Source organism: Haliotis rubra, unplaced genomic scaffold, assembly GCF_003918875.1.
Source record: "Haliotis rubra isolate DU_JTF1 unplaced genomic scaffold, ASM391887v1 Scf3, whole genome shotgun sequence".
NCBI classification, from domain to species: domain Eukaryota; kingdom Metazoa; phylum Mollusca; class Gastropoda; order Lepetellida; family Haliotidae; genus Haliotis; species Haliotis rubra.
In genome coordinates, this window is record NW_025766968.1 from 5,363,410 (window position 1) to 5,385,597 (window position 22,188).

General features: G+C 41.2%; 1 protein-coding gene across 1 annotated transcript; it reads right to left on the reverse strand.

The window, feature by feature from the left end:
• Positions 1–4,396: 4,396 nt before the first annotated feature.
• LOC124282511 (arrestin domain-containing protein 3-like) lies at positions 4,397–20,705 on the reverse strand. Its single transcript, XM_046718523.1, has 7 exons — positions 20,547–20,705; positions 16,073–16,195; positions 13,218–13,225; positions 12,233–12,415; positions 8,986–9,168; positions 7,613–7,862; positions 4,397–4,782 (listed from the first exon to the last, which is right to left on the reverse strand). The coding sequence occupies exons 1-7, from the start codon at positions 20,662–20,664 to the stop codon at positions 4,637–4,639; spliced, it is 1,011 nt and encodes a 336-aa protein (XP_046574479.1). The 5' UTR covers positions 20,665–20,705; the 3' UTR covers positions 4,397–4,636.
• Between the last annotated feature and the right edge of the window lie 1,483 nt (positions 20,706–22,188).

Sequence of the window (22,188 nt, forward strand, 5' to 3'; positions counted from 1 at the left end):
ATTATAAAATCTGAGCAGTTCGGTCTAGTAGAAGCGTTTCAGTTGGACTTATAGGATATTTTGCATATGCAGTAAGATATGCTACTACAAGAAGGATTGTGAGATCAAAATGACCGGACCCGTGAAGATCCGGGTTAGAATTGATCTTCAGTAACCCATAATTGTCGTAAGAGGCGACTAACGGTATCGGGTGGTCAGGCTCACTGACATTGTTGACACACGTCATCGGTTACCAGCTGCGTAGACCGATGCTTATGTGGTTGATCACTGGATTGTCTGGTCCAGGCTTGATTAATTATAGACCGCCACCATATAGCTGGAATACTTCTGAGTGCGGCGTAAAACTAAACGCACTCGCTCAAAATGATCGTATCGTCACTATGGGTCAGGCTTCGATGTCTGCACGTGGAATCGTATAACCACTACAGACAACCCGTACAACTGGGGAATCGAACCCACATCAGTCATGGCGAGCCAACGGCTTAACCACTAAGTTAACTCACCGCCGCAGGAAATTACAGCACGGACAAATAGCAAACAAACATGTATAATATTTCTTTTTATTAGTAACAAATACAAAAACACAACCAACAAATTCGTTACTAAAGGTCAACATATATAAAACTAGGTTAATACGATGAGCATCAATGTAACTTGTCTGTAAAAATATCAATGAAACTTTCGTTGAAATAAACATTAACGTTACATGCCTCATGTATTTCATAAACACAACAATGAAAATGAAAACCGCTAATGCAACACCATTAATGTCTAAGGTTAGATGTGGAGTAGCGCCGCCGAGAGAGGAAACAGGACGTTACGAAAATATTCCCATAGACGAGAGACTGTTTCCACTGTAGAGACTTATAGAGGACGAGATACATGTGCTTTAAACCTGTCCGCTTTACAACAAAGAACGGAAAGATCTCGTCAATGCTAGCAAGGGAATATGGCCAAACCTAGATTACCTGTCAACCAGCCAGTTTTTTAGTAATATTTTAGGACACCCGGATATAGTCTTTCACACCTCCAGAACCTGCCATAATATACTTTTTAAACGAAGGAGTATTTTATATACCTAAACTGTTATTCTTATTGGTACCCTTTTATTATGTGTATATTTTAATGTCTTATCTCCTGTTAGATACGTTTATGTCATATTCTTATAATGTTTTAGTATTTTAGTATTAATATGGACGATTGGTTGTGTATTTTTATAACTTTGTACATATTTTATGAACTGTAACATGTACACAAGTGAGACGATAATAAAACATTGATTGATTGATTAATTATGTACTGATGTATCTGATTATTATCCTTTGGGTGGTGATAACTAGATGCTAACCAGCGGTAATCTGTCCGTAGTGACTGAAAGAACAAGTTTGTTTGTCTGTTGTTTAACGCCGCACTCAGCAATATTCCAGCTATGTGGCGGTGGTCTGTAAATCATCGAATCAGGACCAGACAATCCAGTGATCAACAGCCAGGGTTACAACTCACGTGCTAGCAAAATGAAATAACAGAGCACTTAAAATTGGCATGGTATTTCTTGCTATTCATCATATTTCTTCGAATCAGATGCACACAACTGTAAATGATTAATATGTGAAGTGTTTTTAAATAGAGGATTTGTAGGCTGACTTTGGTCTGTGGCAGTGGTATTCATTGCAAATCAGTGTAGTAATTGCCTTACGTGGTTTTTCGTAAAGATTCAGCTCAAGGCAGTTGTTAACTTGAAGTTAAGTGTAATCTGGAAGCTTCTCGAAGAGCGCAAAACTATCCCGGAAATTTCTTATCCAGCATGTTGATATTAATATTTATTATGTTACATACAGGGTGAGTGAATGAGTTTAGTTTTACGCCGCACTCGGCAATATTCCAGCTATATGGCAGCGGTCTCTAAATAATCGAGTCTGGGCCAGACAATCCAGTGATCAACAACATGAGCATCGATCTACGCAATTAGGATACGATGATATGGGTCAACCAAGTCAGCCTGACAACCCGATCCTGTTAGTCGCCTCTTACGACAAGCATGGGTTACTGAAGATCAATTCTTATCCGGATCAAGTTGACTGAAGATCATCCTAACTTATACAGTGTGTTATATCTGCATCCTTTCACGATGAATACCTTGGACCTATCCGCCATCACGTGATCACACAACGAATAACTGTCCAAACAAATCACATTCAGATTCGCGATTGACATTTGACATGCACTTCCAGCATTAACAGCAGTCCCTTGACTCGATGCCATCTGTCGAACACCCACAGTCTGGCATTCTATCTCTATTCCTAACTCACTTTCAGACCCCCAAAAAAACAACAAGAACAAAAAGAAAACAAAAAACCCACAAAAAAAAAAAACAAAAGAAAACAAAAAACCCTAAATAATTCTAAATCATTGACCTGATGCCATATAGACTTGCATATTTATTCTCGATTTAAGTTGGGACTCCTTTTTATCATATTCTCCAGGGTTTGGTGGGCAAACTATTTTAAAAGAAACTTTGTGCGAAGTTAGTAATGAGATGGGAGTTGGTGACGCCACTTCCGAAGAGAACCTGTGGCAGTACTAGGCCCTGTGTTTATATTATGATATATAGATGACATGATATACTGGATAAGCGAGAATGGGCGTTATTTGGTATTTACGTCAGGCATGTTTGTGTCAAGTTATTAATTCACGTGACCCATTTTATCTCTAAATGCTCATTTAATGGAATGGAGATGATAACACAAGATAAAAAGTATTTATTAGTAATAGTAATAATACATTAATCAACCATGCTGCACCATACAAATGACAAGTTTACAGCACAGACGTATAGACAAAGGATTGGAAGCCTTAGGCGATGTGTATATACGTCTTTGATTACAGTAAGTAACAAGTAGTACTTACCTGTAGACAAAGCGCCATTTAAAATACGACGTACGTAATTCGACACTCATGCTTATATTGCACAATTTGATACCCAAGTTATACATTGGATAGAAACTGAAACGCGCACTAAGAATATGTGACATCGTATTTTTACAATGAGTTATACTTTGTATTTTAATACACCAAGATTACTCCAAAATGAATCGAACTCTCCATCAAGAAAGTCACCGAAACAGATTGCCTGTCCGAGCCCTTCTGTTATTCTGATATCAAGCATTGAGTCACTTATTTGACCTGTTATATTGTCTCACATGTATCGAATAATGTCTAGACATACACAAAACACATAGTGTTAACAGCTATGCATATGTAAAATCTATGCAATATAACACAGTACCTTTGGAACATATATGTGACCAATGTATGTAAAACGACGAGAATCGCATAAAATATAATGTCACCTTTACTTTCAGGCATATGATGCATGCAGAATGACATATTGCCTTGACAACCAGATATACTTTAGGTATGAATAACATTACAAATAGGGATATACTGCGCACACATTTGATAAGATTGTACATATATGGTATTAGTGTATTTTTATTGTTAAATCAACGATCCATTCATAAATATGGAGCCGGTAATATTCAAATATTGAGTTTCGACAAGTTAATAAAAGCTTTAACAACTTATATAACTATGCAGAATAAACAGTCAATATCTGCTAAATTGGCATTACAATTACAAGCCTAATTTCTGATTACTAGAATTTTGAGCTGTGAGAATGAAACATTTACACATATAAGCAGTTGGAGGAATATACATTCACAAGAAACTGTGTAAAGTAATATGGCGCTGACATTCAAAACCTTTTGCGTCTTCGGGTTTTGCAACATTTCAGATTTCAGAAGCCTTGATGACTATTAAAGGGTCGATTGTATGATTCCGAATATGTCAAGAGCAAGTGCATAGTAATCACTATCAATCATTGATGATACCGTGCTCTCGAATGGGTGAGTCAAATGCAGATAATAGTTACGTTTTTTGTGGTCTTATCAAACTGAACACCTTTCAGGTACATGAGATGAGTGTATTTGAGTTGTACCATTTTCCGTTAAAAAAGAATATAGTGCATTCTTCAAATGACACCGCCACAAAGTACTAGTGGCTTTACCAAAAAGTTCATCGTAACCTTCATCCAATAAAATACATGTACATACCTACCGAGACAGGGGTAACTATCGCATAGAACGCCATTAAGTAGTGCTAACTCAGCATTGGAAGTCTGCATATATGACTTCCCTTCTCACCACAAGAGGTGTATCCTTATCAAATAGATGTCAAGCTTGTTGATTAAATTAAAGGAGATGGACAGTGATCGATGTAGCCTTACGTGTAGGCGGATTGTATAAACCCATGTCCGTCTTCTGCAACAGACGTCTGCCATGATGGCTAAATGGATGAAGACGGGTTGTCGACCTGTCGTTGTAGATGTAGACAGCTTGTGAAAACCAGTGTCCGACCTCTGTTACTGACGTCTGCCATGATGACTAAATGGAAGAAGAAGACGGGTTGTCGACCTGTCGTAATGTATGTAGGCAGCTAGTGAAAACCAGTGTCCGACCTCTGTAACTGACGTCTGCCATGATGACTAAATGGAAGAAGACGGGTTGTCGATGTCTTGTATGTAGGCAGTTAGTGAAAACTAGGGCCTATCTTCTGTAACAGACGTCTGCCATGTTGTCTACACGGGGAGAGCACTGGGCTTGTGGCCCCAGTTATAGTACGTGTAGGCAGGAGCATATTCAGTATCACCCTTCACATACTTAGTGTCACCTTCCTCGGCGATGTTGACCTTGCCAAACACACACTCTGCATATGAAGGAGGGGCTGGAACATGAACCAGTATACTATATGAGTATTCTTCAAACATTTCATGACATAGATATTTACTAATTCTAAGTGACGTATATAGAGGATACTAAACGACCTAACGTGTAATACCATTTCTGCTGTAAACCATTATGGCGTCATACGTCTAGCGGTATTACATTAGTGTAATATTGCTGTAAAAATATTACACTGCAGTATCTTCCACGGGCGAGTAATAAATAGAGGATACTAAACGACCTTCCGTGTAATACCATGTTTATTAAACGGGTTAATGATTTGGTATCAAACGAGCCAAAGCGAGTTTGATACTTAATCTTTTCACGAATTCAATAAAAATGGTATTTCACAGAAGCGAGTTTAGTATTCTGTTTATTACTCTCCAACATAAATTGAAAAAAAAGAACTGCGGCGAAACTGCCTACAGTGTGATGACTCAGCTTTCCGCGAGTCAAGCAAGGTCTAACAGCATTGTTACAGAGATATTGCCGTAAACATATTACACTGCAGTATCTTCCACGGGCGAGTAATAAAACGTCTTATCACAACAACCAATCAACAATATCCTAGGCGTGGCGCCATATAACAAATATGGATTACAACTTGTTTGTTGTACGACCTTCGTCACCCGGGAGCAAAACACTTCATGCTGATGACAGGGGAAGAGGTAGCCCAGGATTATCGTTATGGACAATGAAGTGTTTGTACATGACATTTTATGCCTTTATGTTCTCCAATTTCTGAATGCCTATCTGGGACTTCATAATCTAAATCATCTACCCTAGCACTCCCACAGACGCCCATGCCTGTAAGTAATATAAGCCCTGTAGCGAGTATAATGACGTATATAGAAAGTCTGGGGAAATACTGCAATCACGGAGAGTCGTGGGCAACTTGTGACCAACTATACTAGCCACATAAAGAAACTGTGCACACAGAAAATTCCTTCAGAATTGGAATACAACACAGAAAAGACGAAATGATGTAGACACCTTATAAGCTGAAGTATTGGACCACAACAAAATGTCAGAAGAATCTGAACAATATCCGTAACGATGACGTCAGAAGTTCAAAGTCGAGTAGGGGGGGTCACACGACGAAGTCACAAGGTCAATAACGGGTATGACCACCAAGTGCCTGAAGCACAGAGGTGCATCGACGACGCATAGGGGCTACCAAATGAGCATTGAAGGCCTGAGGAATTGTCTGGGACGTGGTCACTGCCGTCTGGAACCTGTGTCTGAGATGAGTCACCCGAATCCATCTGCCCTGTCTTGGCGTTGTTACTCGGGGTCGCCCAGAACGTGGGTGGTCGGCGACGTCATAACTGTTTCGATAACGCCTGACCAATGCAGACATCGTGTTACGATGGCATTGGAAGTGTGCTGCCACTTGCTGTTGGCTCATTCCTGTTCGAACCATTCCAATGGTTTCATGACGTTGAACAGATGTTAATCTTGGCATGATGTGCATGTGACTTTTCATGTGAATTTGTGAACGTTTGAATGACCAAAGATCAAGCTTTGGACAGTGAGAGCCATTTCAGAGTTTCACACGTTGTGTGCAGCTGCACGGGCTGCACGTACAGTAACACATTGCATGTCCATAGGCCACCATCAATGACGTGACGTCGCCTTGCACGCGCATGAGCGTTTGATTGTCTCTATTACGTGCTATGTTCACACCTGTATTTATGTATAAAGACGAGTTGTGCCTATATTTATATTTTCTGTGTGCACAGGTTCTTTATGTGACCAGTATATATGAATCAATGCGTGAGGGACAATGCGTAATAAATACCATTTTGTCATAAAGGCTAAATTTGCATTAAATATGGAATGTGTTTGCGAGTAATTAGTCAATGTTATTATATGTGCCTCTTCTGACTATCATGCATATGGACACAAGCACGACACAAAAAGGACACAAGCATGACACAAAAATGACACAAGCACGACACAAAAATGACACAAGCACGACACAAAAATGACACAAGCACGACACAAAAATGACACAAGTACGACACAAAAAGGACAAAGCACGACACAGACACACAAAGGACACAAAATGGCACAACACGACACAAAGTACGACGCAAAAATGACACAAGCATGACACAAAAGGACACAAGCACGACACAAAAATGACACAAGTACGACACAAAAAGGACACAAGCACGACACAAAAAGGACACAAGCACGACACAAAGAGACCACAAGCACGACAAAAAGGCACAAGCACGACACAAATACGACGCAAAAATGACACAAGCATGACACAAAAGGACACAAGCACGACAAAAAGGACACAAGCACGACACAAAAAGGACACAAGCACGACACAAAAAGGACACAAGCACGACACAAAGAGACCACAAGCACGACACAAAAAGGACACAAGCACGACACAAGTACGAAGCAAAAATGACACAAGCACGAGACAAAAAGACACAAGTACGACACAAAAAGGACAAAGGCACGACACAAAAAGGACACAAGCACGACACAAAAAGGACACAAGTACGATACAAAAAGGACATAAGTACGACACAAAGAGGACACAAGCACGACACAAAAAGGAAGGGTTAATTCTGTATTCTCATGGTTAAAGCATCCGCTCGTCATGCTAAAGACCTGGATTCGACTACCAACAATGTGTGAAGCATATTTCTGGTGTCCCCACTCCCTAATATCGTTGGAATATTGCTAAAAGCTGTGTCAAACACATTTCTAAGAATGGAAAAACCTCTAACGCGTTTATGCGTATTTTACCACACAATCACATTATATTCCCTGTGTGGTAAATGCATAAAATCACAATGGCAACTTACGCAATGCTGATCGCTGTGGTGGGTTTACCGGTGATGCGTATCCCGCTCCTGAGGAAAATGTGTCTGTGGGTAGCGTTTCTCCCGGGGGATAGGCTGATGGTGTTGGGAAGGAAGATGAAGTCTCTCTGTACGCCGCAGGATGCATGATGGCAGGATGACTGTCGAAGACACTTTGCAAGGGGATGGTTCCAATTATGACCGGCAGATGGATGTTGAGATCAAATGTAAGTCCTGGAGGACGAACTGTCAGCTGGAACATAGTTTACAAGTTTGATGCCATGGCCACGTCACTCCAAAAACACGTATAAATATTGTTCTTGTTGCCCTTCTCTACGCTCGACAGTCAAGCAGTAAAATAAAGACTGGTCATCGCCGAGCCAGTATAATGTGCCTTAGCGGCTTTAATGGCAACATCTCAGTAGGCGAGCACTACAAAATGGTTTAAATCACAGCCACACACACGCACACATGTACGTCGCCATGAGTGTGAGTTTGAACGTTTAATTCCAGTTCACACTACATTGACCGTGTGATGCCAGTTGATACAGATAGCTCAGCTTTATGTTGGCGGTATGTAAATAATTGAGTCTGGACCAGACAGTCCAGTGATCAACACCATGAGAATCAATCTACGATGACATGTGTCAACCAAGTCAGCAAGCCTGACAACCCGATCCCGTTAGTCGCCTCTCACGACAAGCATGGGTTACTGAAGATCAATTATAAATCAGATCCTAGCGGGTATATGGGATATATCACCTAGGTGATTGCTACAAGGAAATTACAAGGGTTTTTGTTCCTTGAACCCACTGACATCTCCTTGCCTATTGAAGCTGGTAGACTGTACTTTGCCTACCCAAGGCATTGGCTATTTTGGTAGCGTTACAGCGTAGCGTTAGTAAAACGATCTCGCATGATACACATATTCTCACCATCGAGTTCTTTGCTGTTCAATACATCGATATTCATTCCCAAAATTTGAAAAATATTCGCCAAGCAAGTTCCATACTTTATTGTTATGTTATCTCACTATGAGAGTGATTCATTCAGCCATAAGCAATATCTCATCGCCTGTGTAAATTATTCGACCTTTAATAAATATATCACCATGATGATAACTCATTCAACCCCAATTAATATCTCAACACGAGTGCCAAGCATTCACTCCTGATAAATATCGCAGTACGAGAATAATTATTCTGGAAACGTTGGTAGGCCTGCGAACTTCTTAAGCCCATCCTTAACATATTGGCTACGATCAAAGGTAAGAATTCTTAGGGCTACGAACGTTTCGAGAATAAGGACCCTGATCACAGACCTAATCGAGATCTTACCGCGTGGATAAATCATTTAACCAATGATAAACATCTCACCATGAGAATGTACTTGACATCAATGATGGAGCAACACGCAAGATAAGATGGCGGCAGAGGTGGAATCACGAGTTTGTCTCCATTCCAGTAGTCATGCTCTCCCATAAGGATTGACCCATGTTTCAACTTGGCAACTTTGGTTTGTTTATGCTTTGTCTTGTGTTTTACTCGGAAAGTTGTCTCCTGAAAAGAAAAGTACAAAAACCAGTGAATTTGTTTTTTTGTTTGATAAATTCACTGCATCAGATTCGTAAATCATTCTTAACCTCCACCAGTCACTGAAATTGTTATAACATGGATACAATAACTGTCTGTGTCTTCTATATGAATGAGGACCAAAAACTTTATGACTGCCCTGTACTCAAGCTTATCCATTTCTTCCGTTTCACTAGGGGTACATGTGATTAGATGTCCACGTGACCGGAAACTAGCGACGTATGCATGCCAATATTACGTTTATGTGAATTATATAAACCATTCTTCAATATCGTACCATAAGTTTTATCATGCACATATCAGACGTATTTTAGGCCCCAAACCTTTTGATAGCACGTATGCACATCTGCGTGTATTTGGATACAGATACAGAAAGATGTGAAAGATACAGATGCTGTGTTATTGAGCGATCTGACATCGTTCGTCTCCGATATCATTATCTGCGAATCATCAAGCGAAAACGAAGAATAAACGAGGCAAGGGGAAAGAGTTATCGTTCACCATGTTGGCAGTGGTCGGGGTTTGCTCAAAGGCTATGACCTCGTCTTTCGAGCCAAGGCCGAGGATAACAAGGCCTGCCACACAGATATGAAAGGCAAGGTATTTCTTTAGAGGGTAAATATACAGTAGTCCCTGAGCTGCCAGCCAAGTCCCTTACTATCATGGACAATGCACCAATACACAGTGCGTTGTCTCCAGACAAGAAGGCCCCGACGTCTAACGTTCAGCCTTAAAGGACCTTAGGTGCCGTAGCTGCAACAGATGAATATGATCTTTCCCTCCAGGGCTTCTTTCAGATTGACGTCTAACGTTCTTTCCCTCCAGCCTTAAGAGGACATTAGGTGCCGTAGCTGCAACAGATGAATATGATCTTTCCCTCCAGGGCTTCTTTCAGATTGCGACCCCGACGTCTAACGTTCAGACGGTCCGTAATGTTCAGCCTTAAAGGACATTATAGTTTGGCATGAAATGCATGTGGACCCGTTTTTTTGTAAATATCTCTTCATCCAATGACCCAATCGATCTCAAACTGTGCAAGTGGATGTTTTGTCAGACAACCTAATCACATTGTAAATCACCAATTTTATGCATTTGTATTAAAGAATCTGTCTATGTCACTGTCAACAAAATAAACAGCGGAACGCAAACTGCTTGCAGAGGGAGGGAGCCAATGACCTGTAACAGCGGCAGTGTTGGGTCATAAAGGTCAACGTTCGTCAATATAGGTCAGCTATGCACGTGACAGGTATGAAGAGGTGTTCATTTCTAGCAAATAGCCGGCGAATGACATCTCTGATGACCCTGATGTCAAAAGAATCTAACTTTGGATGCCTACCTTTTTGTACACGGTTTTGTTTATTGGTTGCTGGTTTATTTTTCACAATTTTTAGCACGATGTTCTTTTTCATGCCAAGAGCAAAAGTAGTACGTTTCATGTAATCCGACACCTTATGAAACGGTTTGCTACGTTTGCTCTCTTTTAAAAAAAATTCAACACATTTCTAATTAAACGTTTAGCATCATCTGAATAAGCTTTCATGATGACAGCTAGAAGTAGTCAATGTGAATGATCCAAACGGTCTATCACTGTGCAGAGCACAGGTAACTATCATGAACTGCACGTGCATTTACCTTTATGACCCAACACTGCCGCTGTTACAGGTCATTGGCTCCCTCCCTCTGCAAGCAGTTTGCGTTCTGCTGTTTATTTTGTTGACAGTTACATAGACAGATTCTTTACTACAAATGCATAAAATCGGTGATTTACAATGTGATTAGGTTGTCTGACAAAACATCCACTTGCACAGTTTGAGATCGATTGGGTCATTGGATGAAGAGATATTTACAAGAAAAACGGGTCCACATGCATTTCATGCCAAACTATAGGTGCCGTAGCTGCAACAGATGAATATGATCTTTCCCTCCAGGGCTTCTTTCAGATTGCGACCCCGACGTCTAACGTTCAGCCTTAAAGGACATTAGGTGCCGTCGCTGCAACAGATGAATATGATCTTTCCCTCCAGGGCTTCTTTCAGATTGCGACCCCGACGTCTAACGTTCAGCCTTAAAGGACATTAGGTGCCGTAGCTGCAACAGATGAATATGATCTTTCCCTCCAGGGCTTCTTTCAGATTGCGACTACAACTATCATTAGACGACTTGTGTTGTCATTCCCTGTATCCTTGCGTGTTGGCGCTGCCCCTCCTATCTTTGTAAAACCCCATAAAATATTTCATCTTGGACACTCAACAACATCAAACAATTTTACCAGTAATTGGTAAACAAACAACACATGGATGATATCATTGGGTACATGGTTATACTTGTCGTGTACGGCATTGGTATTTAATAAACTATTATCTATTTTGAGTTATTTTGCAATTCATTTGATCTCATTTGGTGACAAACGGGAGAGCACCAGATTAATATGGCACGAAAATGTCAGAGAGTCTGACCACCTAATCCCAACATTCGGGCTTTATGATACCTGGAGGTATTGTGGATCTATTCCGTACAACAAGAACCCCATACGGGATTGGATAATGAAGTAGCCATTATGCTGAATAAATCATAGTTCATTAATTTACACACAAGAGCAGGCATTGTACATACATACATACAAATACTTGTCAATGGAATCAAAAACCCAAAGTCTTGGATCATATTTGGTCTCTACACTACGGTGTTCCGACCAGCCAGAAATTATGTACGAACAATATCTTCCAAACAAAGTTTCTATATATGATTTTGTTTCTCACATTTGATTTTAATTTTGATTAAAAAACACAGACACTCTCATGATGCCTTGACTTTTGATCAGGAAGAAGGATCAGTTTTCTGTTTGAACCGACTAATTTATTGAATAAACATTGCATTAGACGTCTGCCGTCATTTACAAAAAGCGACACTTCAGATTTTTGTCTCGTTCACATTTACATATTTTAAATTGAAATTATACCACTCCTCTTTTCAAGGAGACAGTTTCCATCAATGAAATTGCATCCCCCAGTATTTATAGATTTCAACTCACCATAGTAAGAGTGACCGATGATGACTCTATTTGGCCATCTGACATGTTGTCTATTTCAGCCTTTAGAATAATGGCCTCCCCTGGGACATACCCCTGTCGGTCGATGGTGAAGTTGGCATTGATTGGCCCAGATTCACAGCACAGGCAGCCGACGGTCTTCGAGTTGGTCTCCGTTACAGGCATCTACAAGAATTCAATCGGTTCTCTAGGTTCCAGTACACTAGGGTGGGGAGTGCCTAGTCTAGAGGGAATAGCTTAGCGGATTTAACCTAGGAGATATAACGGTGAATAACCCAGCAAATATAACGTTGAATAAACTAGCAGATATAACGGTGAATAGCCTAGCAGACACAACGGTGAATAACCCAGCAAATATAACGTTGAATAAACTAGCAGATATAACGGTGAATAGCCTAGCAGATATAACGGTGAATAAACTAACAGATATAACGGTGAATAAACTAGCAGATATAACGGTGAATAAACTAGCAGATATAACGGTGAATAGCCTAGCAGATATAACGGTGAATAAACTAGCAGATATAACGGTGAATAAACTAGCACATATAACGGTGAATAGCCTAGCAGACATGACGACAAATAGCCGAGCAGACATAGCGACGAATATCCTAGCGGATATAACGGTGAATAGCCTAGCAGACACAACGGTGAATAGCCTAGCAGGAATAATGGTGAATTTCTCAGTAGAAATAACGGTGAATAACCAGATAAAACTGGATGATACTGATTAAGATTTGAATTCCTGTACATCCATCATGTAATTCAAAATGGACATCTTGTTCCATATGTGGTCCTGTATCGTGCTTATTATAGCAGTGGTATTGAAGGCCCAAGTCATATCAAGTACGAGCCACAGAGTAGAGCTGTGGTTTGTGAATAGCTTAGTGAATAGTGAATAGTTATGGGGCTGGGAAGCCAGCCATATTGTTAGAGACCTATGCAGCAATAACGCCATACAGTCTACGTCAGCACCTTCAAGTGCCAATGAAAACTTTATTGTAAGAAGACAGAAAACTCACTATGAGTAAGTGAGTGAGTATGGTTTTACACCGCTTTTAGCAATATTCCAGCTATATCACGGCGGGGGACATCAGATATGGGTTTCACACATTGTGCCCATGTGGGGAATCGAACCCGGGTCTTCAGCGTGACGATTGAACGCTCAACCACTAGGCTACCCCACCGCCCAAGAACTGACTCTGAAAACATTTGGTTTTACATAGAAAGGAAAACATGATGTTACTTGATCCAACTGGAGAACCATCTCCCACTAATTTAAACACGTTTGATTGATATCTCCAGAAAGGAAACTTAACCCAAAATATCAAAATAGAACTATGAGCAAAGTAATCCGTAAACTGTCTTATTGTGATACACATTTGAGATTCAGTTAGATTATACCCGGACGAAGGATTAAGTCACTGTCAGATAAGTATCAGATCACTGTCAAATATGTATAAAAAAAACTGTGAAATAAGTATCAAGTCACTGTCAAATAAGTATCAAGTCACTGTCAAATAAGTATCAAGTCACTGTCAAATAAGTATCAAGTCACTGTCAAATAAGTATCAAGTCACTGTCAAATAAGTATCAAGTCACTGTCAAATAAGTATCAAGCAATTGTCAAATAAGAATCAAGTCACTGTCAAATAAGTATCAAGTCACTGTCAAATAAGTATCAAGCCACTGTCAAATAAGTATCAAGCCACTGTCAAATAAGTATCAAGTCACTGTCAAATAAGTATCAAGCCACTGTCAAATAAGTATCAAGCCACTGTCAAATAAGTATCAAATCACTGTGAAATAAATATCAAGCCACTGTAAAATAAGTATCAAGCCAGTCAAACAAGTATCAAGTCACTGTCAAATAAGTATAAAGCCACTGTCAAATAAGTATCAAGTCACTGTCAAATAAGTATCAAATCACTGTGAAATAAATATCAAGCCACTGTAAAATAAGTATCAAGCCAGTCAAACAAGTATCAAGTCACTGTCAAATAAGTATAAAGCCACTGTCAAATAAATATCAAGTCACTGTCAAATAAGTCGCTATATGCTTTTGCTGTGTGAAAACGAACGCGGAAGAACCAATCACTCAATAAACTCATAATCCAAAAAGAAACGATACCAAATATTTTTTCATTATTTTTAAATTAATGATACTTTTGGAGAAAAACATATTTCTGTGTATCCCACGTTCCTAACCAAACGTATTCGATCGAAAAACCGGTAACATTTATTCACTTAAGAAGCAATCGCACGAATACTCAAAATGACGTTAAGTCGTGTAGCACGAAATGCACGTGCAGATGAACTGTATAAAACCGCTGGTCCGACACGTTGTGCCCACAGCAGTAAAAAGCACACAAAAGAAATTGCACGTTTGACAGCGATCGAGAGAGAAAGAGCCGTTGGAATGGTCCGACAGGGAGCATCACACGCCGCTGTAGCAAGAACGTTTGGATGCGCGCGCATAACCGTTACCAGGTTAATGCGACGGTTGCGTCAAACAGGCCGAACAACAGACAGGCCGAGAAGCGGGAGACCCCGGGTGACCACGCCTATTCAAGACAACCACATCCGGTTACTTCACCTACGTAACCGCTTCGTTCCTGCGACGTTAACGGCGGCGAGGGGATTGGGACACCGGATCAGTCGACAAACCGTCTACAGGAGACTGCAGGCACATGGTATCCGTGCACGTCGCCCCTACCGCGGAGTCTACCTGGCACGTCAAAACAGAGTCAACCGATTGATATGGGCCAGGCGTGTTCGGCGGTGGCAACGTCGAAACTGGGCACGTGTCTTGTTTTAGGACGAAAGCCGGTTTTGCCTTTACAAGAACGAAGGTCGGCAGCGAGTATACCGAAGAGTTCCTGAACGTTTGGCGCCGAACTGCATCCAGCAAGTCCATGCATTTGGAGGCGGAGGTGTAATGGTGTGGGGAAGTATCTGCGGTGATGTGAAAACGAGGCTCGTCATTATTCGGGGGAACCTGAATGTACAGCGTTACCAGGATGAGGTTTTACGACCAGTCGTGCAGCCATTCGCCCAACAGCATCCAGGAGGAATCGTGTTCCAGCACGATAACGCTAGGCCTCATACGGCAAGATTGACCCAGAACTTCCTTGCCAACGCCAACATACAGGTTTTGCCATGGCCAGCGTGTTCACCGGATTTGAATCCCATTGAGCACATATGGGATCACCTCAATCGGAAAATCAGAAAACGCCCTGCGCCCCCAGCCAACCTCCAACAATTGGAACATTGTCTCCAGGATGAGTGGCAGCGAATCACCCCTAACGTCATCCGACGTTTGACGTCATCAGCTCGGAGGCGTGTCATGGCATGTATCGCAGCTGCTGGAGGACATACCCGGTACTAAAGTGGCGTTAAGACTGTTTTCAGAGACTACCCTCACTAGCCTCCTCCACTGTGCTAAAATGAATTTTCAATTTTGGGCACCACACTTCGTTTGTGTTAAAGCCCTGTGTTAATGATTGTAAATCTTTTGTTTTGTTTTATTCAGTGATCTTTGAAACATGGTATCGTTTTTGTACACATGCCGTAAAAACATTTATCTAATGAAGAGATATCAATTTAAAATGTCTATGTTGTTTTGTTTTTGCTTCAAATTCAGTGATCTTTATGGAGAAACACGTGGTATCGTTTCTTTGTGGACACTAGTTTATGTCAAGTCAAATGTTTTTTAACTATTATTTAGGACATTGATGGCAATATAAGATGGTAAATTTGTCATGACTCGTTACATCATATTATACAGAACTGTGCAGGTAGGCAAGGTGCATGTGTCCTTACCTCTCCCATCAAGTAAGATATCATCTTTAAAGTATTTCTCCTTCGCTGAATAATCCTTTTCATTGTCGCCCGAGCCTTCTGTCCATTCCACCTTTGCCTTGCCTTCAAACCGCAGTCGTATTCCTGAAATTTTAAGCCGCTTTTAGCAACATTCCAGCAATATCGATATCACTGCAGGAGACACCAGAAATGGGCTTTACACATTGTACCCATGTGGGGCATCGAACCAGGGTCTTCGGAGTGACAAGCAAACGCTTTAACCACTAGGCTACCCCACCGACCCTCGTTAAACAGAGCAGAACCGGTTATGGCACCTAATGAACAATATTATTGTTCAACATTAGCATCTATTCAAAATTGTGTCAGTACAAGATATTTAAATATCACCATATGGTACTCACATGTATCCAAATCTGTGATACTATGGAAAATATAATCATAAGATTTCAGGCGATGGATGATTCAAGAATTTGAATGACAGAAGCAGTTTGTCTCTCGGGACAGAATGTCATGCGATGAAAACATCACGCGGAACAATATGGTTTTCAAAGAAAAAGAAGATTTGTACGAAATGACCTAACACACACACACACACACACACACACACACACACACACACACACACACACACACACACACGCGCACACACACACACACACACACACACACACTAAATAGAACATGGGTCGTTTCTTGTAAGCATGTTTATCTCGTCTTATTATTTGTTTATTATTATTATCAAATTGCGAGGTCACGTGATTGAACTTTGAAACTTAAAACACTCAGGTGCAAACCGGAAACGTCCACTCGACTGAAAGGTGTAGTCCATTGAAAGTAAACATATAAACTCGATGGCACTACCAGTGAAAATGCAAAGTTTGCCTTACAACAAAATCTGCCCATTATTGAAATGTTAAGTCGATTGAATATACAGTGTTATCTAGAAAGTGGTCAAATGTAACACATGTATAATTTGGGATAACAGTAAAAAAATACAGATTTTAGTACTTTTGATGGTTTAGCCCCATCCGGGATTCGAACCAACAATCTTAAAGCCAGGCACCTAATCGCCAGCACATAAAGTCAGCTATTCAACCCACTCGATTGCCGAAAGGATGAGAACATCAACTCGATGGTGCGACAAGTGAAAATGCCACATTAACTCTATTGGCCGATGTTTGGAAGAAGCCACTGCGCCACGGGTGAATATGTCAACTCGACCACGCATTACAGTACAGATTTTAGTACCTTTGTTGGGTTGAGTCCCATACGGGATTCGAACCCACGCTCTCAGTGTCAGGCACATTATAACTCTGTCGGACCATGTTTGGAAGAGTTCACCGGGTTAATATGTCAACTCGTCTGTCTGAGTTTGGTTTTACGCCGCTTGTAGCAATATTCGCTCGTCACGCCGAAGACCCGGGTTCGATTCCCCACATGGGCAAATGTGTGAAGCCCATTTCTGGTGTCCCCCGCCGTGATATTGCCGGAATATTGCTAAAAGCGGCGTAAAACCAAACTCACTCACTCATCTGTAGCAGCCACTTCGACAGCCACCAAACAAATAAAATAAACGGTCGATAACAGTAGAAAAGTTTTGACCCCTCCCAAGCTTCACAGCTTCACAAAATACATGTACAACCGGAATCATTTGAATACATAAAAATAGTTATAGAACATTTTGGGAACTGGGGGTATAGCAAGTCCACGGTATTTTGTACCATGCACTCGTGCGAGATTGTGGTGTGAAAAACAGAGACGTATAAAGCTATGTTTACCAGTCTAACCTGAACCAATAGTCATGACGGTGTAGCAGATTATATGTTGTTCTCTGCCTGTAGACCCGTGAAGATCCGGGTTAGAACTGGCCTTCAGTAACCCATGCTTGTCGTAAGAGGCGACTAACGGGATCGGGTGACACATGTCATCGTATCCCAATTGTGTAGATCGATGCTCATGCTGTTGATCACTGGATTGTCTGATTGAGACTCGATTATTTACAGACCGCCGCCATGTAGCTGGAATACTGCTGACTACGGCGTAAAACCAACTCAATCACTTACTCACTCTTGTCTGCAGTTGAATGTCAGCCAACTAACATTTTTAACCCTTATACCCATAACAGCCCCTTTTTTGTCCAGCTTCACCTGGACCTCCGCCTTTTATTTTGTAGATACTTCCAACACTTTATGTAAAGGTCTTGCATCTGGCTTTATTTGAAACCTGTGAGATGCTACCTGTCTTCTGTTTTGTGTGTTGTCCTGTACTGTAAGCTTCATGTCTCACCTGCCCTCCTCCTGCATTCTGCATTAACTCTTTAGATAATGGAGGGAGGTTAATTCATTTCAGGTGAGAAACATTACAATATCATGTCATGAAAAGAAACATACTTATATAAAGGATATCGCTTACTTATCATAATAGTAAAATATACTTAGTTCCAAAAGAAACGCGACAAGTCCATTTGAAATGAGAACTGTTATCTCACATACGTGCTTCCAGCCACTATATGCTTTACACAGAACGCACCAAAGAAAGATAAAAGGCAACAGCAATGGCAGTGGATTTAAGATTTGATGAATTTTTTATTGTGTCCAACCTGAAGAGTCTGCATTAGACACGTTTAGAAGCTTCAGTTGATATTTGATGTTATCAGTACCTGGTATGACCACCATTATTGTTTATCACATGAGTACACCGTCTTCCCATGGACATGAACAAACGTCAAATGAAAGAACCGGGAATGTTGTACTCATTCAACACTGATTTCTCCAACTGCCGCCGATTTTGTCTTTGACGAAGGCTTCGGTCCAACTCGTCCCAGAGATGCTCCACTGGATTCAAATCAGGACTAAGAGGTGGCCAAACCATTGTCTGGATGTGGTGACAGGCCAGGAATTGTCCTGTGATAATGGCCGAGTTGGCGCGGGCATTATCGTGTTGGAACTGCAACTGTGGTCTGGGTCTAAAGAACGGGACGACAACAGGCCTTACGACTTCGTCAATGTAGCGTCGTGCAGTTACGCCCCTTCCACGACCTTGACCGTTGTCTTGGAAAATTACAGGTGGTACATGCCTTCCCCAGCTTATTCCACCCCACATCATAAGGGATGGCCCACCCCAGCGGTCACTTTCCAGAACACATGGGTGTCTGAAACGTTCATTTCGTCGACGCCATACTCTCACTCTCCCATCTGCAATGTGGACACAGATACAACCCTCATCTGAGAAAACAACGTTCTGCCACTGTGCATATCTCCAATGCGCAGACGACGGTGCCCTGGCGTCAAAATCGGTCCAACATAGGGTCTCCTACAGTGTGCTCTCAAACGTCGACGCACAGTGTTTCCTGAAATTGGTCTGTTGTGAATCCCAACTGTCTGACGGGCTGTAACAGTAGCTGGAAGAAAACGGTTGCGAAGATGTGACGTTACGATGTAACGGTCTTGCCTGTGTGACGTCACTCGTGGCCTGCATCTCTAGGTCGATCTCTCACTGAATTCGTTTGATTTGGCGTACATTCAGTCGGTAAATTGTCGTCCGATGTACTCCCATATGTTGTGCAACGTTGACAACACTGGAACTAGCATCAATCATCCCAAGAGTACGTAGCCGTGCTTCATTGCTCAGACGTGGCATATTGTTCTCTGAACCATTCAGAAAAGGAACACAACAGAAACTGCCCTCGCATCTTTTAAAGGGTTCTTTCTCTCATTTTTCTTGAAGAAAGCGTCGTATCAATAAATTCAAGTGCACAACGCGTCAGGGCATGCGTTTATGCGATGCGTTTCTGTTGTTTTCCCCCGTAAAAATGTTCAATAATTAGATACAGTTTTCACGTCTAATCTGACGTTAAAAGTCTTGTTTCAGAAGTTTAATTTCGAAATTGGTTTAAAATAACATTTAACATGCACAATCGTTCTGATTGTAAAGTTGATAAGACAATTATGGAAATTTCAAAAACAAACATGAATGTCGCGTTTCTTTTGGAACTAAGTATATATTTAATTACAATGCTATTTAATGTATTCCCTAAATATTTACTAGCTTCACACGTTTTGCAACATTGATTGAGAAGATGACTCTTAACCACGTGCTACAGCTGTATGGTACAAATATAGATATAAACTGTTTATTTTTGGCTAATAATTACATTACATATACATGTTTATTTATTACAGCTTCCCTCTCATCTCTGACACTGGAATAAAATCATGTTCATCAAGAACTGCCTTGCCTTGACTAGCAGTCCCGTGGCTGGACAATCACCCACCACGCCCAGCTACAAAATGCACCCGCCCCCCTTCCCACTCCCCATATTAACGTTCATATTAAATTCCATATGCAGGATAGATTTGCACAACCATATTACTTCGCAGATGAAGCATAACATTTTGTCAAGACAACACAGCACTGAGAGGGTTAACGTGATTCGAAGATTGGCCTCGTTAATGATGCCAATGACGCTGCTTACCTCTCATTTTCATTGTGTCGTTCAGGTCCACGGTGACATGACCTTGGAGAGTCTGGCCTGGGTAGTATATATTCTGTGTTTGGCTGAACACGATCACAAAGCTGTTCAACTTCCCCATTATGGCTACAATATAGACGGGTATCTGTCAGCAAGAAGGAAGCGTAATCTGCCACCAATGAGCCAATGGTCATGCGCAATACATGCCAACAGAGGCGGTGTCCTCCAACCCAATCACACAAACAGAACACATGGCCATGTGCTGTGCAGAATAGCAGCTGAATACGCTCTCTTCTACCCAGAGTTCTGTGCGACCAGCACAGTACCTGCTCCACGGGCGGCCTACTTGCGGCCTATTTGCTTACGTTTTTCATCTGTTTCATTTTTTGACAAGTCTTCGTATCTGGATAAACAAATGTGATGTAACGCTCAACTTAAGTTAAGAACTTAAACCTGAAACGTGAAAAACTGTTTGCGTTGTTATCCTGTGTTTACATGTGTTGTACAGCTCCAAGTGCGGTCACCGAGACATAATGGAGAACTAGCGTTAGGGAAACCATATATATATGTATATATATATGTATAAACATGTATTTATATCTTGTCATACACCCCACGTTCGCAAGTGTCGTAGCATATATATATATATATATATATTGTGTATGTATGTGTGTGTGTGTGTGTCTGTATATATATATATATCACAACATACATCCCTATATATATATATAAGTTTGCAATACTGTATAGTGTGCACCGAAAGGTTTACACTAGGGATGTACGTTCTGATTTCAGAATAAGCTCGTTTACATGAAGGAGAGAAAAGTCCAGTCACGCGATATGCAAAGTTGACCAGGACTGTGATGTTACGTCATGACTGCGCCTGGGTTTCCTACATACAAACACCATCGGGCACTATAGCAATCGTCACCACTCGCATCTGTTTGTGACCTACGAGGCAGAGGATGGCCACAATGGACAGTGCTCTGAGTACTCCGATGCACACCACATAGACAACTCAGTCCTCTCATAGGCATACAGCCAACTCGCTGTCGTATCCATTATTGATTTCAATGTGGGCTTCTCTGACGGGTGCCTGACTGACTGCGTATTATGCTACTGAATAACACTGGAGGAAATATTCTGCCGAGGAATGCTCTGAATATTTGTGCTGTCTAACATGTTTCATTTCATCTCAATTCCCTTGTCATTAGTTTCATCAGTTTTTGTGATATTTTCTGTGTTTCTATTAGCCTGCTATGATAAACGCGTGCACACATTCACATTCTATCATGTTGATATGCTGTACAAGGAGAGACAAGTATAAACCTTTACATGCTATGACTTTACTGCACCGTTAGTGCATGCAACTTGACAATTGTAAGAGCAATCCTTTCACTATAGCCTTATAAATCTTCAACACACAATACCCGTGAAGGTCCGGGTTAGAATGACCTTCAGTAACCCATGCTTGTCATCAGAGGCGACTAACGGGATCGGGTGGTCAGGCTCGCTGGTTTGGTTGACACATGTCATCGGTTCCCAATTGCACAGATCGATGTTCATGCTGTTGATCACTGGATTGTCTGGTCTAGACTCGATTATTTACAGACCGCCGCCATATAGCTGGAATATTGCTGAGTGC